The following is a 26,988-nucleotide window of genomic DNA, read 5'->3' on the forward strand; positions in this document are numbered from 1 at the left end:
ATGAATAAAAGTAAGTAATGTCATATGTGGAAAGCAGTAAATGCGGCAGTAGATACTGTAAGTACAAAGCAGCAAACTCAGCAGCAGGAAAAACTTTTCAAGCACAATCAGAGGTAGTAGTCAATAGCAAGCTGATGAAAGTGAGGGAGGTCACAGAGCACATTGGCAGAACAGTTAGGAATGGTGAGAGCTAATGGGGGGAGATGTATTATAGCGGTACTTAACGTGCCGCTATAACGATTCCTGCTTTGCCTCTTTACCGAGGTGAAGCAGGAAGCACTTACGATGAGATGTATGAACATTTCATCGGCCGGTGCAGGGGAGTGATAACTCTCCCTCCTGCGTTCTCCGCTAGAGACCACAGCACATCAGCCTAGTGCTGATGCGCTGTGTCTCAGTCCTGGCCGGCTCCATTGAGCATGCGCAGGATCTTGTGCAGCCCTCTAGCTGGCAGCCACCGCTGTGGGGATAGGGCATCACCAGGTTGTAGCTGTCTATAGTAACAGCTGCAACGGTGGGAACGGTTAGGCAAACTGATCATTCATACATTGCCCAGGCTATCGGCGCTGCTATCTTGTAGGTAGCAGCGCCAATAATGACAGGGGCATATATCTCTCCCAATAGAACATACAGGGGTTCAAGAGTCTAGTATGCAGGGAATCATTATGATTTACCGCCGACCGCATGGCCGGCGGTTCTAATCCCGACAGCGGAAGCCCAGCAGGGGTGAAGATCCCCAAGCTAGAAAGGTAAGTATTAACTAATCTATTTTTACTCCCTAACCCTCCTTTAGGGGTGCCTAACCCTAACCCTCCCCCCGAAGTGCCTAAACCTAACCCCCCCTTCCCCACAGCCTAACCCTAAGTCTCCCAGGGGGGTGCCTAACCTTAACCTCCCCCCGGGGGTGCCTAACCCTAACCCCCCTTCCCCTAGCCTAACCCTAACCTCCCAGGGGGGTGCCTAACCCTAAGTCCCCCCCGGGAGCCCCTAACCTAACCCCCTTCGCGGCTGTCCGCACCCAGCGCCCGGCTTACCTTCGATCTTTAAGCCGGGTGTCGGGCTCCCGGCATAGGTCTAATGACAGGCGTTCCTGTTAATTGGGAACTCTAATTTAAAAAATGGATCTTGAGTGTTTTGGATTGCCTTTAAGTCCCTCCATCATGATTTCAGGTGCTGTGAGGTGGTCAAAACTGACTGAAAATTAATGTTATTGATGTTAATAATTGTATTGGAACAAAAACAGGTCCCAGTTACATTATTGTAGTGGTTTTCATCAATTGAGGGTGGTTTTGGCAAAACCAAAACACGGGGGTCCGCGCACATCTCTAATTAACACTTTTGCACATACGGTAGTTGGTGGAGTTGTACTAAACTGACAAAGCTCAGGGATTGAGAAATTTAGTGCACGCCTTCACTGCTGTTACAATCCATTAATCACTGGAATATTTTCCCCTCCCTCCATTTTTGTAGTTCCACCACATCATACAGATTACAGTAGTTTGTTCAGATCTAGAGCCCACTATACTTGCTGCACGGTGCCTGGCTGGAGCATCTAGAGGATGCTCTGGCAGCGCTGCAGCAGTGATCCAGGCTGCAGTGTGCCATTCCAGGCACCCTGCTAGCCAGAAGCAAAAGCCGTGGGGCAGCGATGGTGCCACCCACAGTGCCCTGCACTCTGTGCAGTGACACCAGTAAGGATACTGAATTAAACCTCTATATGCTCCTGCCTATACCTTCTAAAACCTGCCTATACCTTCTAAAACCTGCCTATACCTTCTAAATCCTGTCTATACCTTCTCAGTTTTGATGCTATTTGCGTACGCAGTCATACAGTAAATAAATGCCTTCAGACCTTGAACATGTGTTTCCAAAGCACAAAGTATTATTCAAGTAAAGTACAGTTAGTTACACGCTGTGATCTAAGTACAGTTTAGCGCAAAGAAATTATACAGACCCAAGATACAGTTATACATACGCACGTACACTGGGACCAGTTACCGGCATCCATAAGAAACCTCCATCAACAGCATCAGCATGAAGACTCCAGATTGGGGTCAGAACCCACATATACATACCCTTACTGAAATAGACTATACAATAGAAAAGTTTTGCATGGTTTCATTTAGGGGTGTGCACCGGCCACTTTTCGTGTTTTGGTTTTGGATCTGGATCTTTCTTCGTGTTTTGGATCTGGATTGGTTTTGCCAAAACCACCCTTCCATGTTTTGGGTTCTGGGCTTTGTGTTTTGGATCTGTATTTTTTTTAAAAAAAGCATAAAAACAGCTTAAATCACAGAATTTGTGGGTTTTTCTGCTCCTATGGAATTATTAACCTCAATAACCTTTATTTCCACTCATTTCCAGTCTATTCTGAACACCTCACACCTCACAATATTGTTTTTATGGCCAAAAGATTGCACAGAGGTAGCTGGATGACTATGCTAAGCGACACGAGTGGGCGGCACAAACACGTGGCCCATCTAGGAGTGACACTGCAGTGGCAGACAGGATGGCAGTTTGAAAAACTAGGCCCCAAACAGTACATACTGCAACGAAAAAAAAGAGGTGCAAGATGGAATTGTCCTTGGGCCCTCCCACCCACCCTTATGTTGTATAAATAGGACATGCACACTTTAACAAACCAATCATTTCAGCGCCAGGGTCTGTCACATGACTGTGGCTGAAATGATTGGTTCGTTTGGGCCCCCACAAAACAAGCTGGCAATTAATGTGTCCCTGCACAAACTGGTTCTACGGAGGCAAGATGTCGTCCTCATCCTCCTCATCCACCGATTCCTTGGATAAAACAGGAAAAAGGGATTTAGGTGTCCCTGGACTGCTTACGGTCTTAGCCAAAGTTTCTGAACTTGACAGTAACTTTTTATGAACGCGCTGCAGGTGCCGTATAAGGGAGGATGTTCCTAGGTGGTTAACGTCCCTACCCCTACTTATTTCACCTTTACATATGGTACATATGGCAAGACAGTTGTTGTCCGGATTTGGATAGAAATATTGCCAGACCAAAGAGGTGGAATGTTTGGTCTTCTGCCCAGGCATGACCGTGATGGGCTTTTTCATCCCACGGACAACAACTGACTCCCCCGGAGCCTGATTTAAACAAACCACATCACCATCAGAATCCTCCTCGCCAACTTCCTCCTCAGTGCCAGCTACACCAGTATCCTCATCCTGTTGTACTTCAACAGTGACATCTTCAATTTGCATATCAGCAAGTGGACTGTGGGTGCTCCTTTCAGCACTTGCAGGGGGCGTGCAAATGGTGGAAAGAGCCACCTCTTCCCGTCCAGTGCTGGGAAGGTCAGGCATCGCAACCGCCACCACACTTGGACTCACCTTGGGGATTTGTGATATCTTCTTAGAACGCACAGTTCTTTGCTGTGCTTTTGCCAGCTTAACTCGTTTGATTTTTTTAGCGGGAGCAGGGCTTCCATCGTCATGTGAAGCTGAACCACTAGTCATGAACATAGGGAAAGACCTTAGCCGTTCCTTGCCACTCCGTGTCGTAAATGGCATATTGGCAAGTTTACGTTTCTCTTCAGATGATTTAAATGTTTTTTTCAAGGTCATTTTCCTGAACTTTGTCATTTGGGATTGTATGTGGCCTCTACTATGACATTGGGCATCGGCCTTGGCAGACGATGTTGATGGCATGTTATCATCTATGTCATGACTAGTGGCAGCAGCTTCAGCACTAGGAGTAAGTGGTTCTTGATCTTTCCCTATTTTATTTTTATTGGAGAAAGTTTGGTCCTCCATTTATGTTATATTGATATATACGTGCGGCTAAGGCGCACACAAACACAGAAAATAATTTTTTATTTTTGTTGGAGACTAGTGCACTTTGTGGGTTACACCACCCTTTAAGTAATGAGCCAGCCGGCCCTTTACTTATGGGACACAGGCGCAGGCTTGGCGCTGCTCCTTTGTTGATGCACGTGCAGCTACAGCCCACACAATTCACAAACACAGAAAATATTTTTTTATTTTGTTTGGAGTGCCCTTTGGGGGTCACAGCACCCTTTAACGGACAAGCCAGCTGGCCTTTTACTTATGGGACACAGGCGCACGCTTGGCGCTGCTCCTTCGTTGATGCACGTGCAGCCACAATGCACACAATTCACAAACACAGAAAAAAAAAATTTATTTTGTTTGGAGCGCCCTTTGGGGGTTACAGCACCCTTTAGCGGTCAATCCAGCTGGCCCTTTATTTATGGGACACAGGCGCACGCTTGGCACTACTTTGTTGATGCACGTGCGGCTACTGCGCACACAATTCACAAACACAAAAAAATATATTTTTTTATTTTGTTTGGAGTGCCTTTTGGGGGTTACAGCACCCTTTAGCGGTCAATCCAGCCGGCCCGTTATTTATGGGACACAGGCGCACGCTTGGCACTAGTTTGTTGATGCATGTGCGGCTACTGCGCACACAATTCACAAACACAGAAAATATTTTTTTATTTTGTTTGGAGTGTACTTTGGGGGTTACAGCACCCTTTAACGGTCAAGCCAGTTGGCCCTTTACTTATGACACAGCCGCACGCTTGGCACTACTTTGTTCATGCACGTGCGGCTACTGCGCACACAATTCACAAACACAGAAAATATTTTTTTATTTTGTTTGGAGTGTACTTTGGGGGTTACAGCACCCTTTAATGGTCAAGCCAGCTGGCCCTTTGCTTATGACACAGCCACACTCTTGGCACTACTTTGTTGATGCACGTGCGGCTACTGCACACACAATTCACAAACACAGAAAATATTTTTTTATTTTGTTTGGAGTGTACTTTGGGGGTTACAGCACCCTTTAATGGTCAAGCCAGCCGGCCCTTTACTTATGACACAGGCGCACGCTTGGCACTACTTTGTTGATGCACGTGCGGCTACTGCGCACACAATTCACAAACACAGAAAATATTTTATTTTTTTTTGCACTTGGGGGGAGCACCCCTGATGGATAGAGCACCCCCTGGACAACACTACAGCACCCCTTTAGGACTGGGACTCTGCACAGGACTTTGGAGTGGACACAGCCCCTATGGACAACAGACTGCACAACACAGTCCAGCCGGCCACTATGGACTTTTGAGGAGTGGACACAGCCCCTATGGACAACAGCAGCACAGCACAACACAGCCAGCCCCTATGGACTTTGAAGGAGTGGACACAGCCCCTATGGACAACAGCAGCACAGCACAACACAGCCAGCCCCTATGGACTTTGGAGGAGTGGACACAGCCCCTATGGACAACAGCAGCACAGCACAACACAGCCAGCCCCTATGGACTTTGGAGGAGTGGACACAGCCCCTATGGACAACAGCAGCACAGCACAACACAGCCAGCCCCTATGGACTTTGGAGGAGTGGACACAGCCCTTATGGACAACAGCAGCACAGCACAGCGCAGCACAGCACAACACTACACTGCACTACACTACACAGCCCAGCCAGCCCTACCTCCCACCCTCCCTCTTCACTGTCCACAGCCGAGTGAGAAAATGGCGCCGACGCCGACTTATATAGGATCCAAAACCCGCGAGACCCGGAAGGCGGGATGATGAAGTTTTGCCTCGATTTCAGATCCGAGTCAGGCGGGAAAAGTCGAGCCTGACTCGGATCGGCCTCGGATTCGGGGGGCTCGGGGGGGTTCGGATTTCAGAAATCCGAACCCGCTCAGCCCCAGTTTCATTGGTTCCCAGTGCGGGTGCATCTGTTACAGGATATTTAACAGGTTGATTCAAATGGACACAGACCAGCCTCCAACAGCCTTTGTCTCCGTTTTCCCCCTGCATGCAAATCTAGGCTGTTAATTTTACAAAGTATATTTTGGTGTTTTAACTCTCTACGGTCCATAAGTTGAGAATGCATGTTGCGATCTTCACACCGATGATAACGGAAAGCTGTTGAGAAAGAGCAGATCAGTACAATACCAAACACGGCTTACTTATCACGTATTAAACCTTAGATACCAAATAGCCTTTATTTCACAGCATTTGTAATAAATGAATAAAACTTGAATCTTATACTTTGAAGCTATGGAACCTTTTACGTGAGTGTGCAGTGCATAAGTATTATGGGTTTGGGAAAAGACGCTAGTTAACTTGTGGCAGATGCGTACGCATGCGGGGTATTATGCATTCGCTAATGTGCGACATGTTAACAGCACAACTGTGCTTAATGTGCGGTGTTTATGCATGTGATTCTATTTATGATGGATTTAATATATATATATATATATATATATATATACACATATATACATATATATATATACACACATATATATATATATATATATATATCATTCCTTACTAACATTTTTAAACTGCAATGCAATTTGTTATTAGTAATGAGATTCACTCTCAAACAGGGTGAAGACCCCCAGCCAATTGGTGGTGCCATATTGTCTGACAGTGAGTTTAAACAGTTCTTTTCATGCAGATTTCTTACCATTGTTCGTTCAGTCAAATTCAAGTGTCTGGGCCATATTACAATTGCCACAGCTACACCTGTCCACATGTGGGGTCTCTCCATTTACATGCAAAAACACCCACAGTTCCTGGTGTATTGTCTTTTCTAATTACTTTTCTCAGGAAGCTGTTTTTCTAGTTGTTTTGGTATTTTTTCTATGCAAGGTTGTCCCCAGTACCAAAAACATTGCCATCTGTACTTAGCTCGTGAGTTGTAACTTAAAATGGCGCTGGGGAGCTCAGTCGCAAAATGGCGTCTTGCAGATTCTTATTTTTAAGATGGAGTCTGGTTGCCATTCGCAAGATGGCGTCGCTCTAAGCTAATTTTACACTGATTTTGTCTCTAAACCAGCTTCGACACCAGTCACACACCCCTAGTCACAGCCCACATTTATAAAACAGAACACATAAAGGGCATTTTAAACAATTCTTCAACCATGGTTAATTAGGTTTGGCAGCAATGGCTAACTTACTACAAGGCCGCTGAAGTTCATAAGGACATCCTCTAAAAGAAAACCTCATATGGGTTTAAATTTTTGCAGTTGGTTTGAAACTGTCACACATAGCCAGTGATTTTGCCCTCCAACAGCTGGATTTATTATATAGTGGTTTAGAGGCTTAAAATCTAGACTGCCTGTAATGTAAAGTGATTACAAACTCGCAGTAACCTCCATACCACCGAGGGGTTTTTAAATACAGTATTTCCCATTTCAAATTGGCTTATCTCAAACCACTGAAAATATGCACGATTTCTACCTCACCTACACTACATAAGGCTGGTTACAGCCTTTAATTAGCTTAAAGAGGTTTCAGGGTTAGTGTTTGCAGAGAGAGCAGCAGAAGAGAGATTATCGTAGTGTTGTAGTTGTGAATTGATTGCTGAGATTTGTCTTGCGGCAGTGATTTGCCTTGATCATTTTTTTTCTGTTTAAAATGTATTGGTCATTGTGCTTTTTGGTTTAGGTTTTATCAGAGCCGTAACTAGACTTTTTGTGCCCTGTGCCAGAAAGAGCATTGGTACCCCCCTCATTTTTCAAAGGGACATAATACACCTAAAAAAGGGGAATGGCCTCATGTGGAAGCTACAAGTGAGAATGATAATAAACAGAAATTTGACAGGCCCAAACAGCACCCCTTGCCCTGTGATGCCCTGTGCGATGGCACCGGCCGCACTACCCTAGCTACGGCTCTGGGTTTTATCTGGAGATATCCACGGTTGTACACTGGTGGGTAAATCAAATTGACTGAGGTACTAATTAAGTCACCTGTAGCTCAACCATGGATATCTCTAAAACCTGAACTGTTGGAGAGCCTTGAGGACCTCAATTGGGAAACTTTGGTCTACACAACAGCTACATTCTCAATATGCACTGCGCAGGGGTTCGAGGTGGGTTTACGTTTGCCAATGAACAGCCAGGTGATAACACAATGTGGCTCTGTGGGCAGTTCACTTGTTATTGCTGTTTTTTTTCTAATTTAAATTAGATAAGTAGTTTGACAGTTTGGTACAATTAGACATGCAGTGTTACATTGAACTTTCTGAACAATATTCCTAATAGTAAACTTAGGCCCTGGTTCAAAGCCGGTCGCTCTGACAGAGCGCTCGCTCTGAATCAGGGCTGTTTTTTTTTTTTTAGAACGGCCTCCTGGCCGCTCGCATAGCTGTGGTTGACAGCTATAGCGAGCGGCCAGGAAGATGGTCGCGATGGTCAAGACCATAGCGACCATCGGGCTTGCGACAAGACCCTTGTGGTAGGGTCTCGTTGCCGCAAGCCCCAGAGACCTTTCGGCTCAAACAGAGCCGAAAGCTCTCCCACTGACATCACTTGTGATGTCAGTGGGTCCGCCCCCAGACGGTAGGCGTTCTCATGGGAACGCCTCCGTCTGGGCAGCCACTCCCTCGACCCGCCCACCAAAGGGGGCGTGCTGTCACTCAACATCAACAGCACGCCCCCTTTGGTGCGAGACCCGGAGCGACGGCTTGCCCGTCGCTTTCCGGGTCTCGCGCATGCGCACGACGGAGCCGGCTCCATCGTGTGCATGCGCTCTGGGCCACCATCGATGCGGCGAGCGCTCAGCGCTTGCGACCGGGTCTGAATCAGGCCCTTAGTTATGTAAGCTGAGCTTCTTGGCACGTGGCTATACATATCTACAGATGGCTCCCAGCGGGATGCAATCGGGAAGCCGGCTGACGTAAACCCGACAGCCGGCTTCCCGACTGCTTTATCCTGGCGAGGGTTAAATGACAGGCGTCTGTATCTAGACGCCTGTCATTTCTCCGACGCCAGGAGACCGGCGCCCGGCATCCCGATCGAAGGGATGCTGGGCGCCGCGAGCGGACAGCCGCGGATGGAGGGTACCCCCTTGATTGCGCACCCCCGCGATCACCACACCTACATGATCGCGTCCCCTCTTTTATGCAACCAATTAATTTAATGACTTAGTACACATTTACCATATTATAAAATACATTTACCAACTCCAACTAGTCACATCCCTGCACATGTAAATATATGAAATGTATCGCATATATATTGTTATTAATACAGTATTGTCTTTAATCCTTAACCAAGGTTACATATGCTATAACTATCAAAACAAAAATATGTTTACAAATACAAAAAACATCTTAAATTCACCACCCCCTAGAACAACTTCCCCTGGCAGTTTCCTATTTCTACTGTGCTATCTGATTTTTCCAGGTATCCTTGTTTTGAATGTTTAAAGGTTTTTGCAGGAGGTGAAGCAGATTAAAAAATATATATTTCCTGAACCTCCAGTGGGTTTTAGTTTTACTATAGTATATTAGGTGTTATAGCATACCTCCCACATTCAGTGGGACAGTCTCGTTTTTCTGGGACTGTCCCACCTGCGGGCCTCACTGTCCCGTGGTGAAAGGGGGGAAGATGAGGGGAGCACAAACCGCTAAGCAGAGGAGGAACAGGTACCGTGCTTAGGCACACGGCATCTATTTACTAGTGTAGGGAGAGCCTGGGAGCTGCCTAGCATTTCGAAGAGTGCTGAGCACACCCCCACAGTGACATAAATGGGGGTGCCTTGAGGCTCCATCCCATTTTCCCAGGCTCCGTCCAGTTTCCCCAATGCTTCACTCAGCCCCACACTGGCCGCTAATCCAGCTGACTCGTCTGCCGCCTGTTATAGCTCTGGGCGCAGCAGTGACGGGGAGTCAGAGAACTTGGCACTGGTGGAGGGAACTGTAGTCTGTCTCCCAACTGCAGCCAGCCGCTATTTATCACGTTCCCCAGCACGCGACTCATCTCTTGCAGCCTAAGGCACGAGCTCCTAAAGCCTTGCGCACCCCTTCCAGCACCTTCTCTGCTTCCACAAGACCTTTATCTTCCCGCTATAAAAGTAGCTCGAGCCACTACCCTGTGTGCATAATGCCCTACATAACTTCTGCCTGCCCTGTACAGGGTGTAAACATATTAATCACACCTTTATAGCTATCCCTAACTTTACACATGCATATACATAACCTGTACCTGCATTATACTATACACATATGCATGCATATTCCCATATATACGTATACACATATATACCTAAACTCACTACATGACACATACTATACATGTCTTTACATATGAATTAATACTTAATATTATGCCCTACTATATGGCCACTGGGTTGCCAGAGAGCTAATCCCAATGATCAAGTGTATTACCCAATACCAAGATATGTATTTACATCTAATATTCTGTTTTATTTTACCTAAGCCACATATTAATGTGGCTACAATATGTTAAATTTGTCTCCTTGATGGTAAAGTGCTACAGAATATGCTGCGACTGGTCGAAAGCAGGATGATACCTGGTAGATCGCACTAATGTCTGTCTTCTTGGCTGCTTTCCTTCCAACAAACAAGGCTTCATAACATCTAGATATATTCCTACGGTAGTGAGTGAAGAAGAGTCAGCATAGAGTATCAGCCCACTGGGCAAGAGGAAAATAAATATATGGAATAAAAGAAACAATAGCCTGGAAGCACAGAAAAAAGTAAAAAAGAGGGGCACTGTGCCATAATGTGATTAGGTGGCACTGTGTCATAATGTGAACTAGGGGGCATTGTGGCATAGTTTGAACTGGGGGCACTCTGGCATATTTTGAACAAGTTGGGCTGTGGCATAATTGTAACTGGGGTACTGTGGCATATTATCAACAGGGGCATTGTGGCCTATTCTGAACAGGTTGTACGGTGTGGCATAATATGAACTAGGGGCACTGTGGCATAATATGAACTGGGTCACTATGTGGCATAATGGGCCTGATTCAGAAGTAGACACAGCTGCATTCACCCACTGCCAGCATCTCAGATCTGCCGCTTACATACAAGAGACGCAACATCGGGAACATCAGTCACACATTGGATGCACCACTGAACTTCTGAGCAACCCTATGGTGTCTCAGAATGTCTGTTTCAACTAAGACGCCGCAGCCCATCCAACTGCGATCAAATTTGGTGGCTGACTAGGAGACTTCTGCATTTTGTAGCCCCAAAGGTCACTACCTGTCACTCACTTTGTTAACCACTTGCCTGGCACGGTCGTATCAGATACGACCATACCAGACTGGGCTTTCCCTGACATGGTCATATCTGATACGGCCAGTCAGAAAAGCTCTGTGGTCGGCTGCTGGAAGATCATTTTCTAGCAGCCGCCAATCACAGAGGGACCTCCTGGTCCCATTGCACACTTTGTCCCTCTCCATGGGCCGATCACTGCTAGCAGTGATCGAACAGCCCAGCACCGGCGTAGCCACCCCCGGTGACTGCCAAGAGGACAGAGCAGCCGCTGGGAAGATAGAAACACAGCCGCTACCCACCCACTAGCAGCAAGCCGACGGGCAAAGAGAAGGCAGCGCTGGCGGCGCAGTTCTTCTATCCCTCCCCCTCCGGCTGCTGACAGGGCAGAGAATGCAGCGCTGTCCTTTTCTCCCTCCCGCTAGCAGCAGCCCAGTGGCTGCAGACAGGGCAGAGTAGCCGCCGGGCAGAGAAGGTAGCACTATCAGTGCTGTCCATCCCTCTCTCCCCACCCCCGCTAGCAGTAGCCTGGTGGCTGCAAACAAGACAGAGCAGCCACCGGGCAAATAGAAGGTAGCGCTATCAGCGCTGTCCTTTTCTCTCTCCTCCCACCCTGTTAACTGCTCCCCAGCGGCTGCAAAGAGTAGATGGAGCAGCCGCTGGCCAACTAGTGATTCCGTCTTGTCCCTCCCCCATTTTTGCAAGACCCACCCCCCCATGAATACATTATATATATCTATCTATCTAGATTCTCTCTATATAACATGTCTGGCGGGGGTGCGTGGTGGTCCGGCGTGGTCCACATGAGGTCTAGCTTGCATTGCGGGGGTTTGGAAGCACCCAGGGCAGTGACCGGGGGTACAGTGGCGGGGTGAAACAGGGTCCGGCAGGGGTGTTGGAGGGTCCAGTGGCGCCCGCAAGGGGCTTACGATGCTGTGGAAGAGAAGTAGCTGGTGAGAGAATGGCTGCAAAGCCACTCCCACACCGGCAGTCATTGGACAGTGACATCATGACACCAGGTCACGGCACATCCGAAATATTCCGGTTTTATTTATTTTAACATTGATGTTCTAGGTTATTTTATTTTTATTATGGTGCTCGTGTACAATCAAGACTCGATATGGGGCCTCCACTTAGGGATGGTATACTATATAGTATACTAGCGATGGCCACCAACCATCGATGGTTTGCAAACCGATGTTAATGAAACAGTGGACATGGTCTCAAACAATCGATGGTTTCTATTGATGGTTGTACCCATCGGCCATCGATGGTACAGCTGTCAATGGCCACCATTACAGAATTATTTTTTTTTATAAAATTGTGTTTGATAAGTTTTAAAAAGATGTTCTTGACCTAATTCAGTCATAAAAAAACCCTGACAATTTCTGAGTGGTTTATGTAAAAAATATTCGTCAGTTAAGTGGTTAATAAGTCCTCACTGTGTCCGCCATAGCTAATTAATCGCTGCACCTGCACAGTGTGGCTGTGTTGCATGTGCAGTGGCAAAAAAATGCTACATCGCATCCGACATCGACATTGCAACCACCTCTGATTCAGGCCCTATGTGGACTAGGGTCATCGTGCCATAATGTGAAATAATATAGACTGAGAGTACTACGACGTGGCATAATATGTACTGGGGACATTACAATGTTGAATAATGGGAACTAGGGCTCTACAATGTGGCATATTAAACTGTGGTGATGAAAATGTTTCACAATGTGAACTCAGGGCACTGTGGCATAATGTGAACTGGGGACATGTTATTTTAAAACTCATTAGGACTTTCTTTTGTAACAACTGATCATTTATATTGCTTACTAACGCATTTCTCATCTATTGTAATTTACACACTCTGCTGAATTCATCTAGGCATAACTATCCAATTGTATTATACCAGTACAGTAATCTATACAATAAACAGTTCAATGGTGATAACTATAGTTTAAATTGTAATTTTATAATATAAATAGTGGTAACTTATGACCACTGTCTCCTATTCATTTCAATGAAAGAAAGATGAAGCACTTTACTAAAGGAACTCTGAGTTTCTCTCTTGGTAACAGCCTCTGCACTGCACCAAAACTGCAATGAGAATCATAGGACTATGAAATGTTAACCATTACCTCTCTTTCCATGAAGAGGAAATAAACACTTAAATGTCTGAAGGATAAACCAAAATAAAAAGAATTGCATGCCATGACTTTGGTAGACGAAATCTGTATAGGATTGAGGATAGATAAGATTGACGGTTTCTGCAAGGTGTTTTGGTATATGACAGCCTGTTTGCTGAGTGAGTGGTTTGTGTCAGGTGGTCAGTTCATCCTATAGGCAGAGGGATAGGAGGAGTTAAATGGAGGATATATAAGGAAGGGTTAGAGGGCAGCTCAGCCTCTTTTGCAGTGGAATTTCGGAAAGGCTGAGTATCTCTGGCATATTTATCCTATTTACTTTATTACCACTGTCTTTTTTCACCATGTCTCGTCCTCGTCGCGATGCCCCCCCTCCCCGCCGGCTGGCTGAATTTTCGTGCCCTCTGCGCTCTGTTCTCGCCCGCTTATCTCCCCCAACCTCCCCTTCCCAGTTTCATACGTCCACCCCTAGCGGCTCTGCCCCGCTTGACATCGGCCCCCCAGCGGCTGCTGGGCCCGCTCCCTCCTCTGCCTGCACTCTTTCCCCGCGTGCTTCTGCATCTGGTGCGCCTACATCCCCACCTCGCCCCGGCGCCAGCTCTTCTGGCAGCATCGCGGTCCCTGCTTCTCCAGCGCGCGACGGGTCTGCGCATCCCTGTCCGCTCACCCTCTCTCCGGTCAGCGTCGCGTCTCCTTTGGCGCCGCTGGGGTCCCCTTGCGCACCTGCTTTGCCTGCGGCTCCGGCGGGGGCTCTCGGCGGCGTCAGTGACGTGCGCGCCGCCTTTTCCGCGGGTCTGCCCCATTCAAGCAGCGGAGGTCACCTGACCTCAGCCCCGTCCTGGCCTCATGTTGGGTCCGGTGGTGTCGTGGCCACCGCGGCTGCGACCTCTGCTGCTTTGATTTCCGGTGGCCCAGCCGGCCTGGCCCATGCGGCGGGCCCGGCGGCCATCTTGCCTCAGGCGGCCATTTTAGGTGCGGGGTCTCCCTATTTCCCAGGCACCTTTTCACATTTTTCGGGGGGTTTAGCGCAGCGTTTAAGCTCCCCAACTTTGCCCGCTACTCCATTCGCTGGAGTATCATTTGGGCACATAGTGCCGGTTTCTATTCAACCCTCATGGTACACCCCAGCCGGCAGCCAGGCACCCTCCTTTAATGCACCCCCCCCCCTTTCTATGGGAGGCCCTTCTTGGGGTCAGACTTCTTGGAGCTCAGGCGTAGCTCCTCCGATTTTGTCATCTTCTGTTGCTGTTCCTCCTGCCCCCTTTTATTCTCCCCATTTCGCGGCCCCTCCTTCGGCATATCCTCCTGCTTTTCAGCATGCGCAGTTTCAGTACCCTTACCTGCCAGCTTGGCAAGTTTACCCACCTGCAGCGGCTGCGCCACCACCTTTGCCCCCAGTTTCCTCTTTCAGCACACACTCCGGCCAAACTGCCTCTGTTTTTCCCCCGCCCAGTTTGTCGCCTCCTCCGCGGGTGCCAGCCATTCCGCCTCCTAAGCCGGTCACCATGTCCCTTCCCACCCCGGAGGTTTCCAGGTCCGTTTCTGCGGTGGCTCACACGTCTTCCTTAGTTCCAGGCCTTGAAGTATCTGATGGTCCAAGTGGTGAGGTGTCCGCGGTTCTTTCATTGCCTGCTTCGGGACAGGAAGATTCGGCACCGGTATCCGAAGCTGTGGCGCCGTCAAGGGAGAAGTCTGCTGAAGCTTGTCCGCTTCCATCTGGTTCCGGTGAGTATGAAACTCCTTTGTCTTCTTCTGACTCTTCTTCTTCTTCATCTCACTCTTCTGGTTCCCCCGCTCGCCCCCGTAAAATTGCTAGACTGGTTGCGCGGCGGCTGGCGAAAAAGTCAGGTAGCGAGACTAGGAGGTCTGATGAGTCAGGGGCAAAAGCGCAGGAGGCAGGGGCAGATACATTGCATTGCGCGAATACTGCGGTGCTACGAGGCTTACGGAAAAGTGTAAAAGGCAAAATTCGCAAAGGGAAATTTGTAGACCTGTTTTCACTCACAGATGACATGAGGAAAGGCTTGGTGCAGGCTAAAAAATCGGGAGGCATGGGAGAAGATGCTTTTTGCAGCTTTAATACGTGGTTGAAAGGCATGCTCATATTTGCGACATGTTATTTGGAGACCAGGGCGCAGGAGCACGTTAACATTCTCAGGTATCTATTTTTAGTGCTCGACATGTTCGTCAGGTCTCGTAACTTGGCATGGCGTGAATATGATTCACAATTTAGGAAAAAACATGACGGTTCTTCAGTTATTCCTTTCGGGGTTAAGGATGTTGAAGTCTGGTTAGAGGTCTCTGAACAGCGTCGGCCTCCCTTGGACGGTGCGCCTCCTCGGAAAAGCTATGCTGCCAACAGACAGGGGTCGACAGGAGTGGGGAGAGGGAAATGCTTTGCCTACAACGACTCCAAATGTACTAGGGGGTCGGGGTGTCGCTTTCGCCACTCCTGTCGTCTCTGCGGAGGTGAGCATCCGGCCAAGGACTGTCGACGTGGGGAAGGAGGTATTTCCCAGGACCGTGCCGAGGGCCCCAAGAGTGCTAGTTAAGGCTTGTTCTCCAGTCCGTTTAGATTCTCTTATTAGATGGTTACATTTATACTAGGGGTGTGCACCGGCCACTTTTCGTGTTTTGTGTTTTGGATCTGGATCTTTCTTCGTGTTTTGGATCTGGATTGGTTTTGCCAAAACCACCCTTCCGTGTTTTGGGTTCTGGGTTTTGTGTTTTGGATCTGTATTTTTTTTTTAAAAAGCATAAAAACAGCTAAAATCACAGAATTTGTTGGTTTCTCTGCTCCTATGCTATTATTAACCTCAATAACCTTAATTTCCACTCATTTCCAGTCTATATCCTCACACCTCACAATAGTGTTTTTATGTCCAAAAGGTTGCACCGAGGTAGCTGGATGACTATGCTAAGCGACACGAGTGGGCGGCACAAACACGTGACCCATCTAGGAGTGACACTGCAGTGGCAGACAGGATGGCAGTTAGAAAAACAAGGCCCCAAACTGTACATAATGCAAAGAAAAAAAAGAAATGCAAGATGGAATTGTCCTTGGGCCCTCCCACCCACCCTTATGTTGTATAACAGGACATGCACACTTTAACAAATCAATCATTTCAGCGCCAGGGTCTGCCACACAACTGTGGCTGAAATGATTGGTTCGTTTGGGCCCCCACAAAACAAGCTGGCAATTAATGTGTCCCTGCACAAACTGGCTCTACGGAGGCAAGATGTCATCCTCATCCTCCTCATCCACCGATTCCTCACCCTCTTCAGTGTGTACATCCTCATCCTCACAAAGTATTAACTCGTCCCCACTTGAATCCACCACCACAGGTCCCTCTGTACCTTCTGGAGGCTGGTCTCCCTGGAAGAGCTGATAATTCATTTTGATGAACATCATCTTCTCCACATTCTGTGGAAGCAACCTCCTACGCCTTTCGCTGACAAGGTTCCCGGCTGCACTAAACACTCTTTCGGAGTACACACTGGAGGGGGGGCAACTCAGGTAAAATAGAGCCAGCTTGTACAGGGGCCTCCAAATTGCCTCTTTTTCCTGCCAGTACAGGTATGGACTGTCTGACATGCCTACTTGGATGCTGTCACCGATGTAATCCTCCACCATTCTGTCAATGGTGACAGTATCATATGCAGTGACAGTAGACATGTCAGAAATTGTTGCCAGGTCCTTCAGTCCGGACCAGATGTCCAAACTTGGTCCTGCCTGCCCTGCATCACCGACAGCGGGTTGCTTAGGATACCTAAGTTTTTTCCTGGCAGCCCCAGTTGCGGGAGAAAATGAAGAAGGAGCCGTTGACGTGTCACGTTCCGCTTCAGCTGACAGTGTGTTCACCAGCAGGTCTTTGCACCTCTGCAGGCTTGTGTCGGCCGGAAAGAGAGACACCACATAGGCTTTAAACCTAGGATCAAGCACGGTGGCCAAAATGTAGTGGTCTGATTTCAACAGATTGACCACCCTGGAATCCTGGCAAAGCGAATGAAGGGCTTCATCCACAAGTCCCACATGCCGAGCGGAATCGCTCCGTCTTAGCTCCTCCTTCACTTTCTCCAGCTGCTTCTGCAAAAGCCTGATGAGGGGAATGACCTGACTCAAGCTGGCTGTGTCTGAACTGACTTCACGTGTGGCAAGTTCGAAGGGCTGGAGAACCTTGCACAACACGGAAATCATTCTCCACTGCGCTTGAGTCAGGTGCATACCCCCTCCTTTGCCTATGTCATAGGTGGATGTATAGGCTTGTATGGCCTTTTGCTGCTCCTCCATCCTCTGAAGCATATAGAGGGTTGAGTTCCACCGCGTCACAACCTCTTGCTTCAGGTGATGGCGGGGCAGGTTCAAGAGTGTTTGCTGGCGCTCCAGTCTTCGGCATGCAGTCGCTGAATGGCGAAAGTGGCCAGAAATTTTTCGGGCCACCCAAAGCGTCTCCTGCACGCCCCTGTCGCTTTTCAGAAAATTCTGCACCACCAAGTTTATTGTGTGAGCAAAACATGGGACGTGCTGGAATTTGCCCAGATGTAATGCCCGTACAATATTGGTGGCGTTGTCAGATATCACAAATCCCCAGGAGAGTCTAAGTGGGGTAAGCCACTGGGCGATGATTTCCCTCAGTTTCTCTAAGAGGTTGTCGGCGGTGTGCCTCTTACTGAAACCGGTGATACACAGCGTAGCCTGCCTTGTAACGAGCTGGCGTTTCTGAGATGCTGCTACTGGTGACGCTGCTGCTGTTGCTGCGTAAGGTGATACATCTACCCAGTGGGCTGTCACAGTCATATAGTCCTTAGTCTGCCCTGTTCCACTTGTCCACATGTCCGTGGTTAAGTGGACATTGTGTACAATGGCATTTTTCAGGACACTGAGGACACTTTTTCTGATGTTTCTGTACAGTCTCGGTATCGCCTGCCTAGTGAAGTGGAATCTAGACGGGATTTGGAACCGGGGACACACTACCTCCATCAATTGTCTAAATCCCACTGCACTAATGGCGGATACCGGACGCACGTCTAACACCAACATAGCAGTCAAGGCCTCAGTTATACGTTTTGCTTCAGGATGACTGCTGTCGTACTTCATCCTCCTCGCTAAGGACTGTTGGAGGGTCAATTGTTTAGTAAAAGTAGTGGTGTTCCTACTTCCTCTCTGGGATGATGAACGACTCCCAGCAGCAGCAACAGCAGCAGCGGCAGCAGTAGGCGTAGCAATGCATGATCCTCCAGAGGAATCCCGGATAGGAGAGTCAGTCATGCCAGTGACATGGCCTGCAGGACTACTTCCGATCCTGACTGAGGAGGAAATTGACGAGGAGGGAGTTGACGGTGTGGTTTGCAGGCGCTTGGATACAACAGGACAACGGGATTTAGGTGTCCCTGGACTGCTTACGGTCTTAGCCAAAGTTTCTGAACTTGACAGTAACTTTTTATGAATGCGCTGCAGGTGCCGTATAAGGGAGGATGTTCCTAGGTGGTTGACATCCCTACCCCTACTTATTTCACCTTTACATATGGTACATATGGCAAGACAGTTGTTGTCCGGATTTGGATAGAAATATTGCCAGACCAAAGAGGTGGAATGTTTGGTCTTCTGCCCAGGCATGATCGTGATGGGCTTTTTCATCCCACGGACAACAACTGTCTCCCCCGGAGCCTGATTTAAACAAATCACATCACCATCAGAATCCTCCTCGCCAACTTCCTCCTCAGCGCCAGCTACACCAGTATCCTCATCCTGTTGTACTTCAACGGTGACATCTTCAATTTGCATATCAGCAACTGGACTGTGGGTGCTCCTTTCAGCACTTGCAGGGGGCGTGCAAATGGTAGAAAGAGCCACCTCTTCCCGTCCAGTGCTGGGAAGGTCAGGCATCGCAACCACCACCACACTTGGACTCTCCTTGGGGATTTGTGATATCTTCTTAGAAAGCACAGTTCTTCGCTGTGCTTTTGCCAGCTTAACTCTTTTGATTTTTTTAGTGGGAGGAGGGCTTCCATCATCATGTGAAGCTGAACCACTAGTCATGAACATACTAGGGATCGACCTTAGCCGTTCCTTGCCACTCCGTGTCGTAAATGGCATATTGGCAAGTTTACGTTTCTCTTCAGCTGATTTAAATGTCTTTTTCAAGGTCATTTTCCTGAACTTTGCCATTTGGGATTGTATGTGCCCTCTACTATGACATTGGGCATCGGCCTTGGCAGACGACGGTGATGGCATGTTATCATCTATGTCATGACTAGTGGCAGCAGCTTCAGCACTAGGAGGAAGTGGTTCTTGATCTTTCTCTATTTTATTTTTATCGGAGAAAGTTTGGTCCTCCATTTATGTTATATCGATTTGATATATACGTGCGGCTAAACACAGAAAATAATTTTTTTTTTGGTTTGGACTGGAGTGTACTTTCGGGGGTTACAGCACCCTTTAACGGTCAAGCCAGCCGGCCCTTTACTTATGACACAGGCGCACGCTTGGCACTACTTTGTTGATGCACGTGCGGCTACTGCGCACACAATTCACAAACACAGAAAATAAGTTTTTTTTTGGTTTGGACTGGAGTGTACTTTCGGGGGTTACAGCACCCTTTAACGGTCAAGCCAGCCGGCCCTTTACTTATGACACAGGCGCACGCTTGGCACTACTTTGTTGATGCATGTGCGGCTACTGCGCACACAATTCACAAACACAGAAAATATTTTTTTTTTGGTTTGGACTGGAGTGTACTTTCGGGGGTTACAGCACCCTTAACGGTCAAGCCAGCCGGCCCTTTACTTATGACACAGGCGCACGCTTGGCACTACTTTGTTGATGCACGTGCGGCTACTGCGCACACAATTCACAAACACAGAAAATAAGTTTTTTTTTGGTTTGGACTGGAGTGTACTTTCGGGGGTTACAGCACCCTTTAACGGTCAAGCCAGCCGGCCCTTTACTTATGACACAGGCGCACGCTTGGCACTACTTTGTTGATGCATGTGCGGCTACTGCGCACACAATTCACAAACACAGAAAATATTTTTTTTTTGGTTTGGACTGGAGTGTACTTTCGGGGGTTACAGCACCCTTAACGGTCAAGCCAGCCGGCCCTTTACTTATGACACAGGCGCACGCTTGGCACTACTTTGTTGATGCACGTGCGGCTACTGCGCACACAATTCACAAACACAGAAAATATTTTTTTTTTGGTTTGGACTGGAGTGTACTTTGGGGGTTACAGCACCCTTTAACGGTCAAGCCAGCCGGCCCTTTACTTATGACACAGGCGCACGCTTGGCACTACTTTGTTGATGCATGTGCGGCTACTGCGCACACAATTCACAAACACAGAAAATATTTTTTTTTTGGTTTGGACTGGAGTGTACTTTCGGGGGTTACAGCACCCTTAACGGTCAAGCCAGCCGGCCCTTTACTTATGACACAGGCGCACGCTTGGCACTACTTTGTTGATGCACGTGCGGCTACTGCGCACACAATTCACAAACACAGAAATTATTTTTTTTTTGGTTTGGACTGGAGTGTACTTTGGGGGTTACAGCACCCTTTAACGGTCAAGCCAGCCGGCCCTTTACTTATGACACAGGCGCACGCTTGGCACTACTTTGTTGATGCACGTGCGGCTACTGCGCACACAATTCACAAACACAGAAAATAATTTTTTTTTTGGTTTGGACTGGAGTTTACTTTCGGGGGTTACAGCACCCTTAACGGTCAAGCCAGCCGGCCCTTTACTTATGACACAGGCGCACGCTTGGCACTACTTTGTTGATGCACGTGCGGCTACTGCGCACACAATTCACAAACACAGAAAATAATTTTTTTTTTGGTTTGGACTGGAGTGTACTTTCGGGGGTTACAGCACCCTTAACGGGCAAGCCAGCCGGCCCTTTACTTATGACACAGGCGCACGCTTGGCACTACTTTGTTGATGCACGTGCGGCTACTGCGCACACAATTCACAAACACAGAAAATATTTTTTTTTTGGTTTGGATTGGAGTGTACTTTCGGGGGTTACAGCACCCTTTAACGGTCAAGCCAGCCGGCCCTTTACTTATGACACAGGCGCACGCTTGGCACTACTTTGTTGATGCACGTGCGGCTACTGCGCACACAATTCACAAACACAGAAAATAATTGTTTTTTTGGTTTGGACTGGAGTGTACTTTGGGGGTTACAGCACCCTTTAACGGTCAAGCCAGCCGGCCCTTTACTTATGACACAGGCGCACGCTTGGCACTACTTTGTTGATGCACGTGCGGCTACTGCGCACACAATTCACAAACACAGAAAATAATTTTTTTTTTGGTTTGGACTGGAGTGTACTTTCGGGGGTTACAGCACCCTTAACGGTCAAGCCAGCCGGCCCTTTACTTATGACACAGGCGCACGCTTGGCACTACTTTGTAGATGCACGTGCGGCTACTGCGCACACAATTCACAAACACAGAAAATAATTTTTTTTTTGGTTTGGACTGGAGTGTACTTTCGGGGGTTACAGCACCCTTAACGGTCAAGCCAGCCGGCCCTTTACTTATGACACAGGCGCACGCTTGGCACTACTTTGTTGATGCACGTGCGGCTACTGCGCACACAATTCACAAACACAGAAAATAATTTTTTTTTGGTTTGGATTGGAGTGTACTTTCGGGGGTTACAGCACCCTTTAACGGTCAAGCCAGCCGGCCCTTTACTTATGACACAGGCGCACGCTTGGCACTACTTTGTTGATGCACGTGCGGCTACTGCGCACACAATTCACAAACACAGAAAATTATTTTTTTTTTGGTTTGGACTGGAGTGTACTTTGGGGGTTACAGCACCCTTTAACGGTCAAGCCAGCCGGCCCTTTACTTATGACACAGGCGCACGCTTGGCACTACTTTGTTGATGCACGTGCGGCTACTGCGCACACAATTCACAAACACAGAAAATAATTTTTTTTTTGGTTTGGACTGGAGTGTACTTTCGGGGGTTACAGCACCCTTAACGGTCAAGCCAGCCGGCCCTTTACTTATGACACAGGCGCACGCTTGGCACTACTTTGTTGATGCACGTGCGGCTACTGCGCACACAATTCACAAACACAGAAAATAATTTTTTTTTGGTTTGGATTGGAGTGTACTTTCGGGGGTTACAGCACCCTTTAACGGTCAAGCCAGCCGGCCCTTTACTTATGACACGGGCGCACGCTTGGCACTACTTTGTTGATGCACGTGCGGCTACTGCGCACACAATTCACAAACACAGAAAATATATTATTTTTTTAGCACTTGGGGGGAGCACCCCTGATGGACAGAGCACCCCCTGGACAACACTACAGCACCCCTTTAGGACTGGGACACTGCAAAGGACTTTGGAGAGGACACAGCCCCTATGGAGAACTGACTGCACAACACAGTCCAGCCAGCCCCTATGGACTTTGAAGTAGTGGACACAGCCCCTATTAACAACAGCAGCACAGCACAACACAGCCAGCCCCTATGGACTTTGAAGTAGTGGACAACAGCAGCACTACACTACACTACACTACACAGCCCTAACTCCCACCCTCCCTCTTCACTGTCCACAGCCGAGTGAGAAAATGGCGCAGACGCGGGTACCTTATATAGGATCCAAAACCCGCGAGACTCGGAAGGCGGGATGATGACGTTTTGCCTCGATTTCAGATCTGAGTCAGGCGGGAAAAGTCGAGCCTGATTCGGATCGGACTCGGATCGGGGTGGCTCGGGGGGGTTCGGATTTCAGAAATCCGAACCCGCTCACCCCTAATTTATACCCATGTAGAGAGGATGCACTTTTTCTTTGCGAAGGTTTTTCAGTAGGTTTTCATTTACCCATTGACAGGCAGTTGATAGTTAGGGCATCCCAGAATTTGCGCTCTGCCAGGGATTTTCCCGGGGAATTGAGGGTTAAAGTGCGTGCGGAGGTTTTGCTGGGGAGGATGGAGGGTCCTTTTCCTTGTCCTCCCTTGCATAATCTCTGTATTTCTCCAGTTGGCGTAGTTCCTAAAAAAGTCCCGGGCAACTTTCGGTTGATTCAGCATCTTTCATATCCGCAGGGAGGTTCTGTTAATGATGCCATACCAGAGAATTGTCGTAGGTTCGTTTACCAATCATTTGACGATACCTTGAATTTAGTTCGTAGTTTTGGACATGGCGCTTTGTTGGCTAAATTAGATATAGAATCAGCTTTTCGTTTATTACCAATGCATCCTGAGGCCATGAGATTTCTGGGTTTTAGGTTAGATTCGGGCTATTTTGTAGATAAGTGTTTACCTATGGGCTGCACGGTTTCCTGTGCCTATTTTGAGAAATTCAGCTCCTTTCTTCAGTGGTGTCTACATGCCGGGACCGGACAAACGGGCATAGCGCACTATTTAGATGATTTTCTCTTTATTGGTCCAGGAAGAAGTGACGTTTGTGCTGACCTCCTTTTTTCTGCGCAGTCCTTATTTAGAGTTTTAGGTGTTCCCGTTGCTAATGAGAAGACAGAGAGTCCGTCTGTTTGTTTATCTTATTTGGGAATTGAGATAGATACGATAGAGGGCTGTTGTAGACTTACCATTGATAAGGTTGAGAAACTGCGTGGTCTTATTGAGGTCTGCTTAGCAGAGGATTCAGTAAGGTTACGTAGAGTTCAGTCTCTCCTCGGCTCTTTAAATTTTGCTTGCCGTATTATTCCAGTGGGTAGGGTCTTTTGTAGAATATTGGAGAGGGCAACAGCTGGCGTGGTTCGGCCGCATCACTACATTCGCCTGTCCGCGGAGATAAAGGAGGATCTTCGCATGTGGAATAAATTTTTGATACACTTTAATGGTGAACGCATTTGGCCTTCGCCTCCATTAGCGAACAGTTCGTTGCAACTTTTTACGGATGCGGCCGGATCATCCGGTTTTGGGGCCTTTTTCAATGGGGAATGGTGTGCGGCTCCGTGGCCGATAGCTTGGCGTGAGAAGGGTTTGACGGATAACTTGTTGCTGCTGGAACTTTTTCCAATTGTCGTATCAGTTGAACTTTGGTCCGTGCGACTGAGCAACTGTCATGTAGTATTTTGGTGCGACAATTTGGGTGTGGTTCATGCCATCAACAACCAGCGTTCGTCTTCACATTTTGTTTTGCGTTTGCTCCGACATTTAGTTTTGCGCTGCTTGGAGTTTAATATTAGATTCAGGGCGAAGCATGTGCCAGGGGTGTGTAATGACATTGCAGACGCGCTGTCCCGATTTCAATTTGATCGCTTCCGGGCGCTTGTGCCGTCGGCTTCTAACGTTGGTTTGGTCTGCCCCTCGTTTGTGTGGCAGATTATCAGGCCGGCTTAGAAGGTTTGGCGTTAAAGTCGCTTGCTCCATCGACTTTCCGGGCTTACTCAGCCGCTTGGCGGGATTGGTGCACGCATTGTGCTCTCCCAGACGTGGAGGGTAAGTCTCCGGAACAGTTGATTTCATCTTTTGTTTGGTTTCGATATCAGCAGGGCAGATCTAGAGCGTTTATAGGTTCCGCGCTTGCTGGTATCTCCTTTTTCTGCAAATTAAAAGGTTTGCATGATCCCACCAAGGCTTTCGTGTTAGTGAAGGCTTTGAGGGGTTGGGCTAAGGGGTCGCCAGCTCGTTCAGACTCTCGCCGGCCAGTTGATTTGCAGCTTTTGTCTGGCTTGTTGACTTCAATGGGAAAGATAGCGGTTGATTCGTATGAAACTTTTCTTTTTAGGCTTGCTTTTGCGGTAGCATTTTTTGGGGCTTTTCGGGTTAGTGAGGTAGTGTCTAGCAATAAAACTTCCACAGTTTCTGGTCTTTTGTTAAAAGACATTGTTTTTCGTGACTCAACGATACTTTGCAAGCTGCGTTTCTCCAAAACTGATCAAACAGGCAGGGGGAAATGGGTTACTATTCATAAGAATAAGGATTTAGACAACTGTCCAGTTCAGTTAGCTGCAAGGTTTATGGATTTGCATCCTAGTGGGGGTGCGCAATGGCTAATTCACGCGGATGGCACTCCTCTAACCAAGTTTCAATTCGCAGCAGTTTTTAAGAAAGGTTTGTTAGAGTTGGGTTTGAATCCTTCAGAGTATGGCACGCACTCTTTTCGTATTGGCGCTGCTACTTGTGCGGCCCTCTCAGGGGCATCTGTACAGGACATTCAGAAGGTGGGGCGCTGGAAGTCAGCTGCGTATAAAAAGTACGTGCGTTGCGATAAGTTATAGGGGCGCACCCTGCGTTAACCCGAAAACGTTGCTTACCTGCCAATTGGTCAACGGTTAGCGTTGAGCAATTGGGGGTGTGAAGGGATTTTTAATTTTTCCTCCCGTTAGCCATGATTTGACCCATTTGGTTCACGGGCAGGTTTTTTGGTTTTTCTTCTTCACTCGGATTCCTGTTTTCCCCAGTTCTGCATCCCTGCTAGTCAGTTGCTATGTGTTACTAAAGTTGTGTCCGTTGGAATTGGGTTTGGTGTGGTTCTCACGGTTAGGTTCTCTCTTTTTCCACAGCATTGGCGGAAGAAGAGGGGCAGGTGTGGCTTCTTGGTCACTCATATATTTTTTGGGCGGAAAAATATGTGTTGTCCCAAAAACAGGTTTTGTGGCCTCACAGGTTTAGAGTGCGTTGGATTGGTGTAAGGGGCTTGCGTGTGGCATCTGTTTTGGCACTGATAGTTTCATCGGTGGCGAAGTGGGGAGTTCCAAAAATATTGGTTTTACATGTTGGTGGGAATGATGTGGGCCAGTTGAAAGGTGTGGAGTTGATTGTCAGGATTCGTGAGGTGATGGACGAGATCCGTCTGCGGTGGCCCACTATTCGGATTGTATGGTCTGAAATGATGCCTCGTTTGACATGGAGGGGAGTGCGCAAGTATGGTGCTTTGGAGAGAGCGCGTAAGAAAGCCAATGTTGCGATTGCCAAGCATGTGGAAAAAATTGAAGGAATTTTGGTGAGTCATGGCTTTTTGGTTGGTGATATTGGGAAGTTCCTTCGTCATGATGGTGTGCATTTGAATGCTCTGGGGACCAGTTTGTTTGTGAAGGATTTATTCTCATTTTTGGTGTAGTTTTGGGTGGCGGGCCAGTCTTTCCTTAGGGCCTGGCTTTGGCGGGAGTTTGCTGCAACTCAGTGGCTTTAGGTGGCGTAAGACAACTTTGTGGGGGCACTGTCCCTCATTGCCCCTGGCGAATTTGTCCTTCTCTTTGCGGGGGGACCTGGGTGCTGTTTTTTGTGCGAAAGCACCTCGGATTGGCCCAGGAGGGAAGTGAGACTCTCGCATCGTTAGTACGTCTTGAAGGGGGGTCGTTTAGTCGTCCTCCGAGTATTGATCAAGGTGAAAGCTAGAACTGAGTTGCAGCGTCTCTTGGCCACCCTGGTTAGGTTGATTGAATTTAATTTATAAATAAAAAGCTGTGACCTTTTTTAGCCAAGCTCTGGTGTCCGTGTCTTTATTTATTTGTAACTTAAGTTAAGTAAGCTAATCAGGTGTTAAGGTATTTGTGAAGCAGTAAACCAATGCAGATCTTATGGTAGACGAAATCTGTATAGGATTGAGGATAGATAAGATTGATGGTTTCTGCAAGGTGTTTTGGTATATGACAGCCTGTTTGCTGAGTGAGTGGTTTGTGTCAGGTGGTCAGTTCATCCTATAGGCAGAGGGATAGGAGGAGTTAAATGGAGGATATATAAGGAAGGGTTAGAGGGCAGCTCAGCCTCTTTTGCAGTGGAATTTCGGAACCCACCATCCCACCCACATTTAAGTTGTGTTCACTAATCTGCTTTTTTCCAATTTAGGTGAGGCACAGCATGGCGGGAGTTTGCTGCAACTCAGTG

The 26,988-nt window shown here is 47.9% G+C and overlaps 1 protein-coding gene across 1 annotated transcript; it reads left to right on the top strand.

The window, feature by feature from the left end:
• Nucleotides 1–25,379, top strand: LOC148519966 (uncharacterized). Its single transcript, XM_088475935.1, has 2 exons — nucleotides 1–10; nucleotides 24,589–25,379. The coding sequence occupies exons 1-2, from the start codon at nucleotides 1–3 to the stop codon at nucleotides 25,377–25,379; spliced, it is 801 nt and encodes a 266-aa protein (XP_088332061.1).
• The last annotated feature ends 1,609 nt before the right edge of the window (nucleotides 25,380–26,988 follow it).

The sequence above is a fragment of the Taudactylus pleione genome, unplaced genomic scaffold (assembly GCF_031769625.1).
Source record: "Taudactylus pleione unplaced genomic scaffold, aTauple2 ptg000179l, whole genome shotgun sequence".
NCBI lineage: Eukaryota > Metazoa > Chordata > Amphibia > Anura > Myobatrachidae > Taudactylus > Taudactylus pleione.